We start from the raw sequence: 12,385 nt of genomic DNA, 5'->3' as shown, positions 1-12,385 counted from the left end.
TGGCAGCAAGACTGACAGCAGTCTGTAGTGCAAAGCCTCTTGAGAAAGCTCAGCATGGCGAGCAACGGGGCCTTTCCTCTGCCTTACGAGGAGATTGAACGCCTAGTAAAGTCCATCTACGAACCCGGCCAAGCAAAGAAGATCGCCGAAACCGAGGCCACCCTTCGCGTTCTTCAACGCTCTCCCCAAGGCTGGGAAATTGCAGATGCTCTTTTGAAGAGCGACAACGAGCAGGTTCGCTTCTTCGGCGCCCTGACTCTCACCGTTAAGCTCAACGCCGACTCGGCTGAACTAAGCGAAGAAGAGTCCGAGCAACTGCTTTCAACACTTATCCATCATCTTGTCTCACGGCCTAGCTCATCCATCGCCACCCGGAAAGTCAGCTCTACCTTGGCACAGTACTTCTCAAAGCCCATTTCCGTATGGACCCACTGCATCAGGAGTCTTGCCGCATCGTTTGCCGCCCAGCGTCCAGTCCTAGACGAGGCTTTGAAAGAACATCCTTCAACATGGGATCTCCTTCCGCAATTCTCCGATGAGCAACTTCTAGTTATGCTTGACTTTGCCATGAGCTTAGCAGATGAAGCCAAGAAGCCGTCTAACACCCCAGACCGGAAGTCACAAGAGCGGATGGTAGCAAACGTAGAGAGCGTTGAAATTCTTCTCCACGTTTCATTCGGTCGTGGCATTAAATGGCTGTCAATCTCCATCGACGACCCCAACTACGCACAATCAGTGCAGCAAGGCGAGAAGATTTGCATCGCCGCTCTCAAGTGCTTTACCGGATGGATCTTCTACGCCCAATCCGAGTTCAAAGACGACCTCGAGAAGCTCCAACATCTCCGGTCAGTGAATGAGCTCGCACTGACGTGTCTGGAATATCATGTTGAAGATGCCATGGAACTAGTAGCTGAGATCCTTGAAAACTACCCTACTTTCTTCGAAGCAAAACATCAAGAAATGCTCTGGTCAGCAATCTCAGGTCCATGGGGCATGGAGATACTCAATAACTCCGACGCCGAAACCGTTTCTCTCGCCCGGATCATTGTCGCCTACGGACAGATTCTGCTTGAAACCAAGGTTATCTACACGCAGCCAGAAAGCACACATCATCAGCAGGTCATTTCCTTCTTGCATAATCTTCTCAAATACCCAGACCCGGTAGGCGCTGAAGACGAGATTGCACCTGTGGTGCTCGACTTCTGGAGCAATTATGTCAGCGCTATCGCCGAAGAAACTTTCTTGTATGCCGCTGGAGAGCAAGTGCCCGACTGGATGAATACTGCAAAGACCAATGTTCTCCAAGCAGTTTCCGAGCTCGTACAGAAGATTATCTATCCATCTGCTGACGTCACTGAATCATGGGATTCGGACGCAAGGAAGACGTTCAAGGTCTTCCGCATTGACGTCCGAGATATCATCATGGAGGCATACGACCCGTTACGTGACGTGCTCACTGACCAGTTTGTCGATTTCGCCTTACGCGGACTAGGTGCGGGTGACTGGTTAGAGCTCGAGACTGGACTGTTTGGTCTGATCGCCATCGCCGACGCTCTAACTCACAATTCCGACAATCGTCTAACCCGACTGTTCGAGCAACCATTGTTCGCAACCATATCCAGCACTCCTGGTGTGCCGGCTATCACCCGAAGGACCGCTGTGGAACTTGTCGCCGCCTTGAATCACTTCTTCCTTCGAAACCCGCAGTTCCTCCCTCAAGTTCTTCCATTTCTGCTCACAGCTCTTGCTCAGCCAGCTATCGCTCACGGCGCTGCCAAGTCTTTTGCTTCACTTTGCTCCGAGTGCCGGAAGTCCTTGATAGGAGAGCTGCCTTCATTCTTCCAAATGTACGAACAGTTCCTAACGTATGCCACTGCTGAGGAGTTCACCAAGAGTATGGTCTTGAAGGGAATCGCCGCCATAGTACAAGCTCAAGATACAGAAGAGAAGCAGTTTGAGGGCGTACGGCAGCTCTTCCAATACATCACACGCGACGCCATGCAGTCAATCAACATCACCAAAGAAGGAGGCGATGCAGAAGAAGGCCAAGTGCTAGCCCTGACTACTTTGAAGTGTCTTGCAAGCGTTGGAAAGGCAATGCAAGCATCGGACGAAGAAGTAGTGGACTTAGAATCCGACAAGGAGCCTTCAGTGTTCTGGTTGCAAGGTCCAGGCAAAGAGATCCAGAACCAGGTCATAAATCTTGTCAATTATATGACTCAGGTGTTTCCTGGAAACGACGAGATCATCGAAGCGGCGTGCTGTGTTCTCCGCACAGGTTTTAAGGAAACCGTGTCGGGTCCATTCGTACTACCTCATTCTGCTGCGATCGACTTCATTACGAAAACCACTGTGCAGACACCGAGACTGCCATTTGTCTTGGAGACAGCATGCTGCTGGATCTCATCGCATAAGCATCATCAACCGGAAGGCTTCCAGGCTCAGGCCCAGCGATTACTCCAACACGACCTTAGCATCATGCGGGCACTGCAGCATCCACGCAACGACCCGGAAATCGCTGTCGGTTGTATAGAACTGGTCCAGAACTTTATCAACACTGATCCGCGTATCATGACTCAAGAATCACCTGAGAATCTGTCCGGCATGTTCGGCTTCACCGTCGAGTCCATCAAGTCGCCTGAGGTCCTGCCAAAACGCGCGGCTGCTAAGCTGTGGAAAGACATTTTCGAGCTGGCAGGCAATACAAATAGCCCTCACCAGGCTACAACGCAGGAGATCGTGGCGCACTTCGGTCCGACAGTGACGCTTGCACTTATGGCCAACGTATGCGGAGAGGTGGACTTTACGAGTTTAGAGCACATTGTCGCACCTCTGCGAGCTCTAATTCGAGCCGACAAGAACTCTAGGGCATACATCACAAGTGCGCTGGCAGAGCAGCCGCTTCTACAGCGGTTCCAGCAGGATCAGGGTGTTCAAGATATGGTGCGCAAGCTCATCGAGAGCATGACCAGGTAAGTTTAGCTCGTGAATTGGATTTCTGTATCTTGGTACTGACATACACACAGAAACGCAAGAAATGGCGCGGCCTTCAAAGACAGCGTGAAAGCTTTCTGGCAGACGTGCAAGCAACTGCAAATGCAACTACAGCCCCAGACAATGAACCCAGCACATCGATTCGCCCATGGATTCCCACAGCCCAATGCCTACTGAAAGAATACACATCGTCCAGCAACTTAAAACTCGGCAAATGCGGCCATTGCGAAGGTTAGGCCGAAAGACAACTTGAAGGCAACGTTGTCGCGTACTAGTGATCGGACATTCATCGACTTTACCCGGCGCTCCAGGAATGAGTACGGAATGACGTGGATACCTCGCGACTCGATGAACTATCTTCTGTCAGTTTCATCTTCTTCGAGATCACAAGCATAACGATCGGTAGCGTGTCTTGCATATACCACATAGATATCCCCAGATGCATGCGGCGTACCCATCCATGTATCCTAGATTCCAATTGAAACTTCACAAATAAAGCTGTCGACTTACCTGCAAAGCAAAGATCCCCAGCCCAATCAGTACAGCCAATGGCTTGCTGAACACGCTGATTCCTAGTCCTCCAATCACACCCAGAATGCTTCCCATGCTAATTTGACGAACCGCCTGTGGATTCATGGCACCTGATTGAGTGATGACTGGTGTTCTCGCTTCATTTGTGTAGTTGTTTGTGAGGTCATTTTTGATCTTGGTGATTGGATCCGGACCATCGCATCGTATGCGCTGCGCATTTCGGAACTGATACGCCAGTAAAGGCGTCGACAAGATGAGTGGCGTGCTGAGCATAAAGCCCCTACGAAGACCAGGAAGTAAGAAGGACATATTGGTCGCCGGAGATGATGAGCTCGGAGTGTGCGGAAGGTGTTGCTGCTGGAGGTGTGCAGAGAGCTGCTTTTCGAAAGTTCGGTCGGATCTCGGGAAATGCGTGGCTGAGCGGATGCAACGGATCGGGAGAAAGGTGTATCGAATTGGGATACACACAGGTAGACTCGTCCTTGCTAAGCCAGTAAGTCCCAATGGCGTTGGAGACATGAATGCTTGCTCGGAGCAAGTGCTGACAATAAGGAAGCTCTCATCCGAGGTAGTGATGTCATTGGCTCCATGGCGTTCCCCACTAAGGCCTTTGGGGTTAGAGCTCGGACCCTGAGTTCTGAGAGCCTCAAACGTAACGTCGCGTCTTGCGACACCATGTTGGACGCGTCAAATTCCCCATCTGGCATTGGACTTGCTCGTCATGCTATGAGCGCGTCCTGAACTTTTAATCAACTAATACGCACATTGACAGGTCATCATGGCGCTTCGAACGGTTCTTCTCGCGGTTGCCAACCTCCTCATCCCGGTCGCGATACTGGTCTTCGCGACAGGCTTCTTCCCGTACAAACCTTTTATGCCCGGATTAGCGGAGTATGAAGAGCTTGCGTGGTCTGAGAAGATGGGAGAGGATTGGCAGAAGCCACCCGCGGCACCGTTTGACAAGCTCATCTTCATGGTTGTTGATGCGCTGAGGAGCGACTTCGCGTACGGAGAGGAAAGCGGCATGACTTTCGTGCAGAGGTATGGCACTCCTTGAACAATTGCGCACGCGCAATTGAACTGACTGTTACCTAGTCTGATACGAGACGGAACCGCGCTCCCGTTCACAGCTCACGCTACCTCTCCCACGATCACCATGCCCCGCGTCAAAGCCATAACGACAGGCTCCATACCCTCATTCGTAGACGTAATCCTAAACTTCGCCGAATCAGACACGACGTCCACCCTTGCGACACAAGACACGTGGCTCGCGCAGATCAAGGCGAAGGACTATGATAATGGGAAAGGAAAGCTGATCATGTACGGCGATGACACCTGGCTGAAGCTCTTTCCGAACGTGTTTGAGCGCGCCGATGGCACAAGCAGCTTCTTTGTATCGGTCAGTCATAAGCTCTCCGCTGTATGTAGGAGTAATAGATTGTTGATTCTCAAGTGCAGGATTTCACGGAGGTTGACAATAATGTGACGAGGCATGTTCCTAATGAGTTGCTGAACAGTGACTGGAATGCTATGATTATGCATTATCTGGGCTTGGATCATATTGGGCATAAGGCTGGTCCTAAGAGGTGCACTGTTCTGGTCCCTCACTTGAGTAGCGGCACAATGCTAATCTATCTACAGTCCTAACATGGTCCCTAAGCAAGTCGAGATGGATGGTATCGTTCGCGACATCTACGCAGCAATCGAGAACGAAGACCACCTCTCCAACACTCTCCTCGTACTCTGCGGCGATCACGGCATGAACGATGGCGGCAACCATGGTGGCTCATCGCCAGGCGAGACCTCTCCCGCACTCGTCTTCATGAGCCCAAAGCTCAGCAAGGTCACTGAAGCGGCTGACAAGCGGAGTCCCATCAAACCGAAGAACGAAGGAGAGTTCGAGTACTACCGGTTGGTTGAACAGAGCGACATTGCCCCGACACTTGCAGGCCTGCTTGGATTTCCTGTCCCACAGAACAATCTCGGTGTCTTCCTGAAGGAGTTCCTTGGATTCTGGGATAATCCGTCAGACCGCATGCAACTTCTCTACCGCAATGCTAAGCAGATGAAGAAGATCGTTGAAGCCAAGTACACCAGCCTACGGTTCGATGAGCAGCCGTTGACGGAGGATGATCTGGGGTTTGCATGCTTCAAATCCGGGGAAAGTCGCTCGCACCTATCTGACGGCCACTTGCTAGCATGCCTCTGGCAATCGGCTGTCGGTGCGATCAGCGGTGGTGCCGACTTCCAAGAAAACGTCTACGAATTCATGCACGAAGCCCAGGAGATGATGTCCAGCACAGCCTCAAACTACAATGTCACTCGCCTCTTCCTCGGAACCGGTCTAGCTTTCCTCATCTGCGCGCTGAGCTATTCCACACTCCCTGCTTTCCGACCTGCCACGCCAGCTGGCATCTACTACGGCTTCGCCCTCGTACTGTACGCTGTCCTCATGTTCGCATCCTCATACGTGGAAGAAGAGCACAACTTCTGGTACTGGGCCACTTCCGGCTGGTTCCTATGCCTCTTCTTCAACAACATGCGGAAGGAATGGTACAACAATTGGATCTTCCATCCTGCCATCATGGCACTGGCCATACACAGGATTGTCAGACGATGGAATCAGACTGGGCAGAAGTACGCTGGTGCTAATGACATCGTCAATAGCGGCCTCTTCCACGGTAACTCGTCCGTTATACTCTGGATTCTCATCGGCGCTACATACATGGATGTCACCATCCGCATAGCCAGACATGTTGCGCGTTCTATTGCGACCTTCGACGGCGAACAGAAGATGCACAGTGTGGAGATTGAGTCCACGGATCAGAATCGCATGTTTGGAACTATTGCTGTACTACCGCTTTGCGGCACGGCGTTGATCTTCAAACTCGCCTTTACCGTCAAGGATGCACCCGAGATGACCTACGGCCTTAGCGCAGGCTTGGTAGACATGGTCGAGACGTTGGAACTCGTAGGTCTTGCGCGCATGGTATTCGGAGGTTTACTTCTAAGCGGAGTCTGGATCACGTTCGCAGAATGGACACGATCACAGCGGAGAAAGAGACGAGGAAAGCAAGGCAACGGCGGTACGTCATACTCATCACATGTGAAATTGATAAGCCTACTAACAGCACCCCAGAACTCGCCGTCGCCTTCTTCGACCTAACAACGCTCTTCCTGCTCACGCAGACAAAAGCACAAAACATACCCCTCTACTTCCTCTTCCGACTCCAATACTTCTTCCTCAGTAAGCCACCCCATCTGGTCTCCACATCGCCCATCAACCCCGTCTCTCTTCACACAGCGTGCTAACCCCCAACCCCCCACAGCCCTCCTGGACCTCACCCCCACAGCCGCAACCCTAACAACCCTCCTCCTAACCCAAACCTCCTTCTTCGCCCTCGGAAACAGCAACTCAATCTCCTCCATCGACCTCTCAAACTCTTACAACGGTATCTCGGGTTACAACGTCCTCGCCGTCGGTGTACTGGTGTTCTTGTCGAACTGGGCGGGACCTGTGTATTGGTCTTTGGCGGGCATACTCCTGCTGGGTTCTCATGGGCGCACGCAACGCTATATTGATACTAGTGAGCTGCATGTTGCGGATTGGGTGGCAAAGGAAAGGGAGTGGTTGAATGAGCTGGCGCGGAAGGAGGAGAAGGGACGGGAGACGAGGAAAGAAAGGAAGGAGTGGGTGGGGCATGTTGCTTTGTTGACGTTTTGGACGGGGGGTATGTTGGGCGCTGTTATGCTGGCTTGTACGGTGTTGAGGCAGCATCTTTTCATCTGGACGGTGTTTAGTCCCAAGTTCTTGTTCGCGATGGCTTGGGGAATTGCGTGGCATGGTGGTGTCACGCTGGGGCTTGGGGGTCTGGTTTGGTGGTTGGGAAGTTGGTAGTATGATTGTTCAGTTATCGATGTGATCGGGTGCCTACATCAGCGTAACAATTTACTCTTGAGGGCTTCCTGGCGCATTCTCGTCTTCCCACTCATCATCGTTCTCCTCCGCATCATTATCTTCACCCTCGTCTTCTCCAGGCTCCACTCTCTCTTCACTTCCCGGCCTCACCGTCCATCCAAGCGGACTCTGCACTTCCTCTTCCTCCCTTCGCTTCTCTTTTGCTTTCCTTGATTCCGATCTGTGTCTCCTGTCATCCTCGCTCCACCTAATGCCAACCCTGTGACGCGCTCTCTGCCAAGCCTTCCTCGCATGTGCTATCTTTTCCTCCTCATTGTTGAACTTCATCAGGTTGAAGTTGACTCCAAACTCCGAAAATTCACGTGGATCGTACTGCGACAAGTCCAGTGTGAGCTTCTCGCCACAGTATGCGCATTTCGTGTACGACACAGTTGAGGGTTCGTAAGCGGGAATACGAACTGGGCCGGTTGGTCTGACACTCGTATTAGCATTGTAGTTTCCAAACGACTTTTTGGGGGTTGCTGTCCGACGTGGAAAAGGTATACGTACGCGGTAGATGGACCAGCAGTACCCACATGTGGATCCTCTGGATCAGGCATTGTTGTTGTTGTCTCGGCTCCCCTCTCATTCAGTCGACCGCAATACTCGCATCGCCACCTATCCTGCATGTTCCCGGCCTCTGCGCTAGAGATCTTCCGTTCACTGGGCTCCTTCTTCAGGTACGCGTCCTCACGCCATGTATCCGCCACGGGGTTGCGAGGTATACCATGGCCTCGTTTCTGGGTAGGTGAGTCTGGGTCGTGGTAGTCCGGCAGTAAGGATTTTGGAGATCGCGCCCTATCATGGCTGGGGTCGTGCTCGATTTGATCCGGGAGCGTGGAGCTGCGTCTTGGGGGCGGGGGAGTGGGTTGGCGTGGTTGAGTGGATGTGAGTTCGGCGGGTGTCATGGCGGCGAGCCCGGATGAGATGGATGACGTACGGCGGCGCGTGTTGGCGCTGCAGATATAGGTTAGCCGTCATGTTGAGCCAATAGGTGAGTAAGATGGGTAGAAGACTGCTAGGGATGGCCAGATACTTACGCAGCGCTCTCCACTTCATCCACGCTCCTGCGCGGGAACTGTTGCTCACTGGTGCTGGTCTCATGATCTCCATCGCTGCGAGGCGAATACATTAGCGGCATATAAGTAGACAGAAACCCCCATATTGAGTCTAGAAGACTGCATGAAGGATTTCAAGGTCACTCACCTCGCCTCGTCGTCTATGTCGTCGTCTGAGCCCTCTGATGAATCGACCCAGTCGTCGGAGTCTGCATCGCTCATGATGGCGTATTCCGTGTAGTGGGTTGTAGAAAGGAGGACTATGAGAGCGCAATTGCGAGTAAGTCATGTTGGGTGGTGTGGTTCGCGACTGCCAGCGGACATGCCGCACGGTTGTTGTCGTTTCGGTGTCGTGCCTGATTGGGTTTTGGTGTATGAGAAGGTGCAATACAGCTAATAGGAAGCAACGCTCAAAGTTTACCCTGAAGCCGACGTCGTACTCTACGTTGCAATCGGGACAACATGGCGACAATGTCTGCTTCGGGGTAGTTTTCGGTTGTTGGAGGTAAGATACATAACAGACGAGCTCTTTCATACTATGGTATGCGAGAATACAGTGCCTGCCTGTGGCCCTAGCCTCGCGGCTTCTCGATGTATAACATGCTACCACCAACGTAACGATGACATCAAAAATCCGCAACGATGACATCCCAAAATCTATGACGGAGGACAGCAGTACGAATATTACTCAAGCGGAGATGTGTAGAATAATGATAAGGAACAGGGCAGCTCGGACACGTAGGATTATGACGACGATCTTGCCGAATTATGCATTCAAATCTGATGGCTACCTACATGTACACGGGTCATCACAATGGGCGCGCTTTCTGCACCTGAAACCGCATCGTCATGGCTTCGTGATGAGCTAGTACTGCTCAACCGCACGTAGGTTTGACTCCGACCCTCTTTGCTCCGCTTCGTTAGCTGATCAAAACTCATCGTCCCATCGTCTGCGTTCATGGCTCCGGGCAGGTCGTTCATGTGCATCTTCCATTACTTCGTCCTCCTCAGCTTCCTCGTCATCCGGTGGGTGACGATTAGCACCCGCCGCACCTGCATTTGCGCCGCGTCCGCCTCCACCACCCCTCCAATTAAGAGGGTTGAGCATGCCTCCGAAAGCAACAGCTGGTGGCGGTGGTGCGGCTATTACAAGAGGAGCGTGGACAGGAGCGCGTACGGGGGCTTCCACTGGCGCATCCAGACGAGCGTCTGCTTCAGCGATAAGGCGGTTGATCTGCGCAAGAGTCAAGTCTTCAGGAAGCCAATTGCCAGGATCGACAGCAACGTGAACCCGCGCGTGTGGGCAGTCGTCGAGATGCCGGATATCTTTGGTGTACTCAACGAGACACACCCAGCAGAAGTTGTGGCCGCATTGCTCACCTGGAAATGTACGTTAGTATCGGATACAACGGCTGATGTTGACCTTGTCCGAGACTTACATGTCATGTGATCGCATCCACCGTGCTTCTGGATGTTCATACCGCACTTTGGGCATGGTTTGGCACCCATAGTCTTGACAGCCCTCTTGGACAAGTCGTCCTCCGCCTTCTTCGCCTGGTCACACCCGCCTTTCCCATGCGACGTCCATGGGCGATTGCACTTCAAGCAAATTTCGTGTTCGCAGTAGGGGCAGGCGACCCGCTGCTTGCTGCTTTTGGTGTTTTTGCAGTCTTCGATGGAGAAGTATCGACCGCACTTGGCAGAAAGGCAGGCTATGTATGATTCGCCACTAGACAGAGCATGCTTCGTGACGGCTTTATCGTAGCTGGAATGGGTTAGCATATTGATCAATGGTTTTGTTAGTGAATGACTTACTCTTCGAAAGCTGCCTTGCTAACTATAGCCTGGAGAGCTGCATAGTCTAGCGAATAGTCGCATTTGTGGACCGGGCAGCTCAACTCTGCATCCTTGAGTTGACGATCGGCGACCTTTGTCTTGAGCATCTTTGCGACACATAAGTTGCAGATAGTCTGAAGATGTTCGCAAGCATCATTGGGGACCTTGAAAGATCTAGACGTGTCCTTGGTTGTTGCGCAGATTGAGCACTCTTGCTTCTTCGGTCGCTCTTTTTCCTTCGGTGTCGGAAGCTTCTTGCGTGTCTTCGGCTCTGCTTTTGGTTTAACAACAGCACCAGCCTTGACACGAGCGACAGCTTTGGAGTCCTTCTCAAGAGAGGCCTCTGGTGCTTCAGATGAGATAGCTCTAGTTTTCTTGCGAACAGGAAGCTTACGACCGCGCTTTCTGCCGGATGTGGTAGGAGCAGGCGAGGTTCGGGAGCCGGCTTCGGGCTCTGGGGTTTCTTCGATACGAACAGGGTTATTGCGGGTACCTATCGGGCCAGAGGGCTCAGCATAGTTGACACGGCGGTCCGGCCTAGCTCGTAGTCGGGTTGAAGGGGCCATTTTAGCTGTTAGTTAATGCTAGCGGTGGTTAGTATATGATGCAGTGCCAAATATACGGTTAGAAGGTTCTCTTATACGCCCCATAGCGTGTTCCCGAACCCCGCAGTAAAGTCAAGAACCTTTCTAGGCTACTGTAACGGTAGAGCATGTATAAGTTAATAACAAACGGGCAATGAAGCAATGTCGGTCTCGGCGAGTGCGCAAACGCACGTTTACCTCGGTTGGTAGAAGAAAGTCGTAACCGGTGTTCCAATAGTGAGAGAAGTCGCAACCTTTGGGTGGTTAAGAAGGAAAGATATGGGATGGAAGGCCGATGGAACACGGGTCAAGGCCCATCTCTGTCCGGTTACTCAACCCATTACGGTCGACGCGAAGACCATCGTGAACAGGCATCTCGTAACGATTCGTATACCGCCATAGTCCAAAGTGCGTCGTCAATTGTCGCCCTTTGAGAAAGAAGCTCCACGTCCACCATTTGGCTAAATCGACAGTCTCTCCGTAGTGCAACCTTGTTGAGAGGGGTTTTTCGGTAGCTAGACTTCTCTACGCGTATTGCCAGCATGTCGTTGGATGGTTCGTGTGAACGCGCACCATCACGCTGCGCCTGATGGAGGTGAAAGGAGGTCGGAGAAGCGCATGACGTAACGATATTAGCGTGTTCGGAACATCCCGAGCCGGCAGCACATCGCGTGTCGCGCGATTCTGATTCTACAACACCATTCGCGTTCTCGCTAGCCACTCGAACCTCGCACGCGTCAATTCATTCCATACGCCCAGCGCCTGGGTCAAACGAATCGCTCGATCCCCGAATCTCGACCGCGCCATAGCACAACCGAGGAGCCTTACGAACGCGTTGACAGACACCACGAAGCCCCTATATTGGTTGTATACACGTGGACAAGACGGAAACGCGCTTGGACAGCCAATTCGTCATTATAAGAGTCGCTTCATCCGTTTTACATACGTGAAAGCGTCTGTTCCAGATCGTACACATTGTACGGTCATGCAGACTAAGCTTATTCGAAAGGCATCATTCCCCTGGTTCTCACATCTTCATTAAACTGTATAGTTAATCAATTCGCATTCACACTTACAGTATCAACCTCAGCAGGTAGAACAACTCTACTAGCATTCCCCGCCCATCTTCCGCAAGCACTCGCACGCTTGATTTTGGCCCAACAACTCTATACATCGCATTAACTCGGTGTTATCCTTTTATATGTCTAACCTGTTCGTATGAGCTCAACCTCATAGACTTCTTCGCAGATCGTAACGCTCCCTGGCCCACGTCGCCCACCCTCTGGATCCGTCCACCTCAATTCGACCGTCTCTTCCGCTCTTCCAACGTACTGAGGTGATCATTCGCCGCATGCTTTCGTCAATCTTATCGGTGGATATAGCAGAAACCCATATTATTCTTTCCATATGGCCTAAGATGACCG

General features: G+C 52.1%; 5 protein-coding genes across 5 annotated transcripts; 2 read left to right on the top strand and 3 right to left on the bottom strand.

The window, feature by feature from the left end:
* Positions 1–54: 54 nt before the first annotated feature.
* On the top strand, positions 55–2,976 carry J4E90_002872 (uncharacterized protein; the record flags this gene model as incomplete). The annotated part of the gene is made up of 1 exon (XM_051432448.1): positions 55–2,976. The coding sequence occupies one exon, from the start codon at positions 55–57 to the stop codon at positions 2,974–2,976; it is 2,922 nt and encodes a 973-aa protein (XP_051293870.1).
* A 218-nt stretch (positions 2,977–3,194) lies between these two features.
* Positions 3,195–3,834, bottom strand: J4E90_002871 (uncharacterized protein; the record flags this gene model as incomplete). Its single annotated transcript, XM_051432447.1, has 2 exons — positions 3,195–3,347; positions 3,505–3,834. 2 exons carry the CDS (start codon positions 3,832–3,834, stop codon positions 3,195–3,197), a joined length of 483 nt encoding a protein of 160 aa, XP_051293869.1.
* Positions 3,835–4,303: 469 nt separating this feature from the next.
* J4E90_002870 (uncharacterized protein) lies at positions 4,304–7,423 on the top strand (the record flags this gene model as incomplete). The annotated part of the gene is made up of 6 exons (XM_051432446.1): positions 4,304–4,566; positions 4,621–4,924; positions 4,984–5,111; positions 5,167–6,611; positions 6,665–6,772; positions 6,879–7,423. The coding sequence occupies 6 exons, from the start codon at positions 4,304–4,306 to the stop codon at positions 7,421–7,423; spliced, it is 2,793 nt and encodes a 930-aa protein (XP_051293868.1).
* Positions 7,424–8,519: 1,096 nt separating this feature from the next.
* Positions 8,520–8,763, bottom strand: J4E90_002869 (uncharacterized protein; the record flags this gene model as incomplete). The annotated part of the gene is made up of 2 exons (XM_051432445.1): positions 8,520–8,598; positions 8,690–8,763. The coding sequence occupies 2 exons, from the start codon at positions 8,761–8,763 to the stop codon at positions 8,520–8,522; spliced, it is 153 nt and encodes a 50-aa protein (XP_051293867.1).
* Positions 8,764–9,469: 706 nt separating this feature from the next.
* J4E90_002868 (uncharacterized protein) lies at positions 9,470–10,943 on the bottom strand (the record flags this gene model as incomplete). The annotated part of the gene is made up of 3 exons (XM_051432444.1): positions 9,470–9,921; positions 9,981–10,306; positions 10,357–10,943. 3 exons carry the CDS (start codon positions 10,941–10,943, stop codon positions 9,470–9,472), a joined length of 1,365 nt encoding a protein of 454 aa, XP_051293866.1.
* Positions 10,944–12,385: the final 1,442 nt, after the last annotated feature.

This window comes from Alternaria incomplexa (assembly GCF_024043165.1).
Source record: "Alternaria incomplexa strain BMP 0042 chromosome Unknown scaffold_3, whole genome shotgun sequence".
Taxonomy (NCBI): domain Eukaryota; kingdom Fungi; phylum Ascomycota; class Dothideomycetes; order Pleosporales; family Pleosporaceae; genus Alternaria; species Alternaria incomplexa.
Note: the sequence above shows the minus strand (reverse complement) of the source record. Positions and strands in the feature narration are given on the sequence as shown.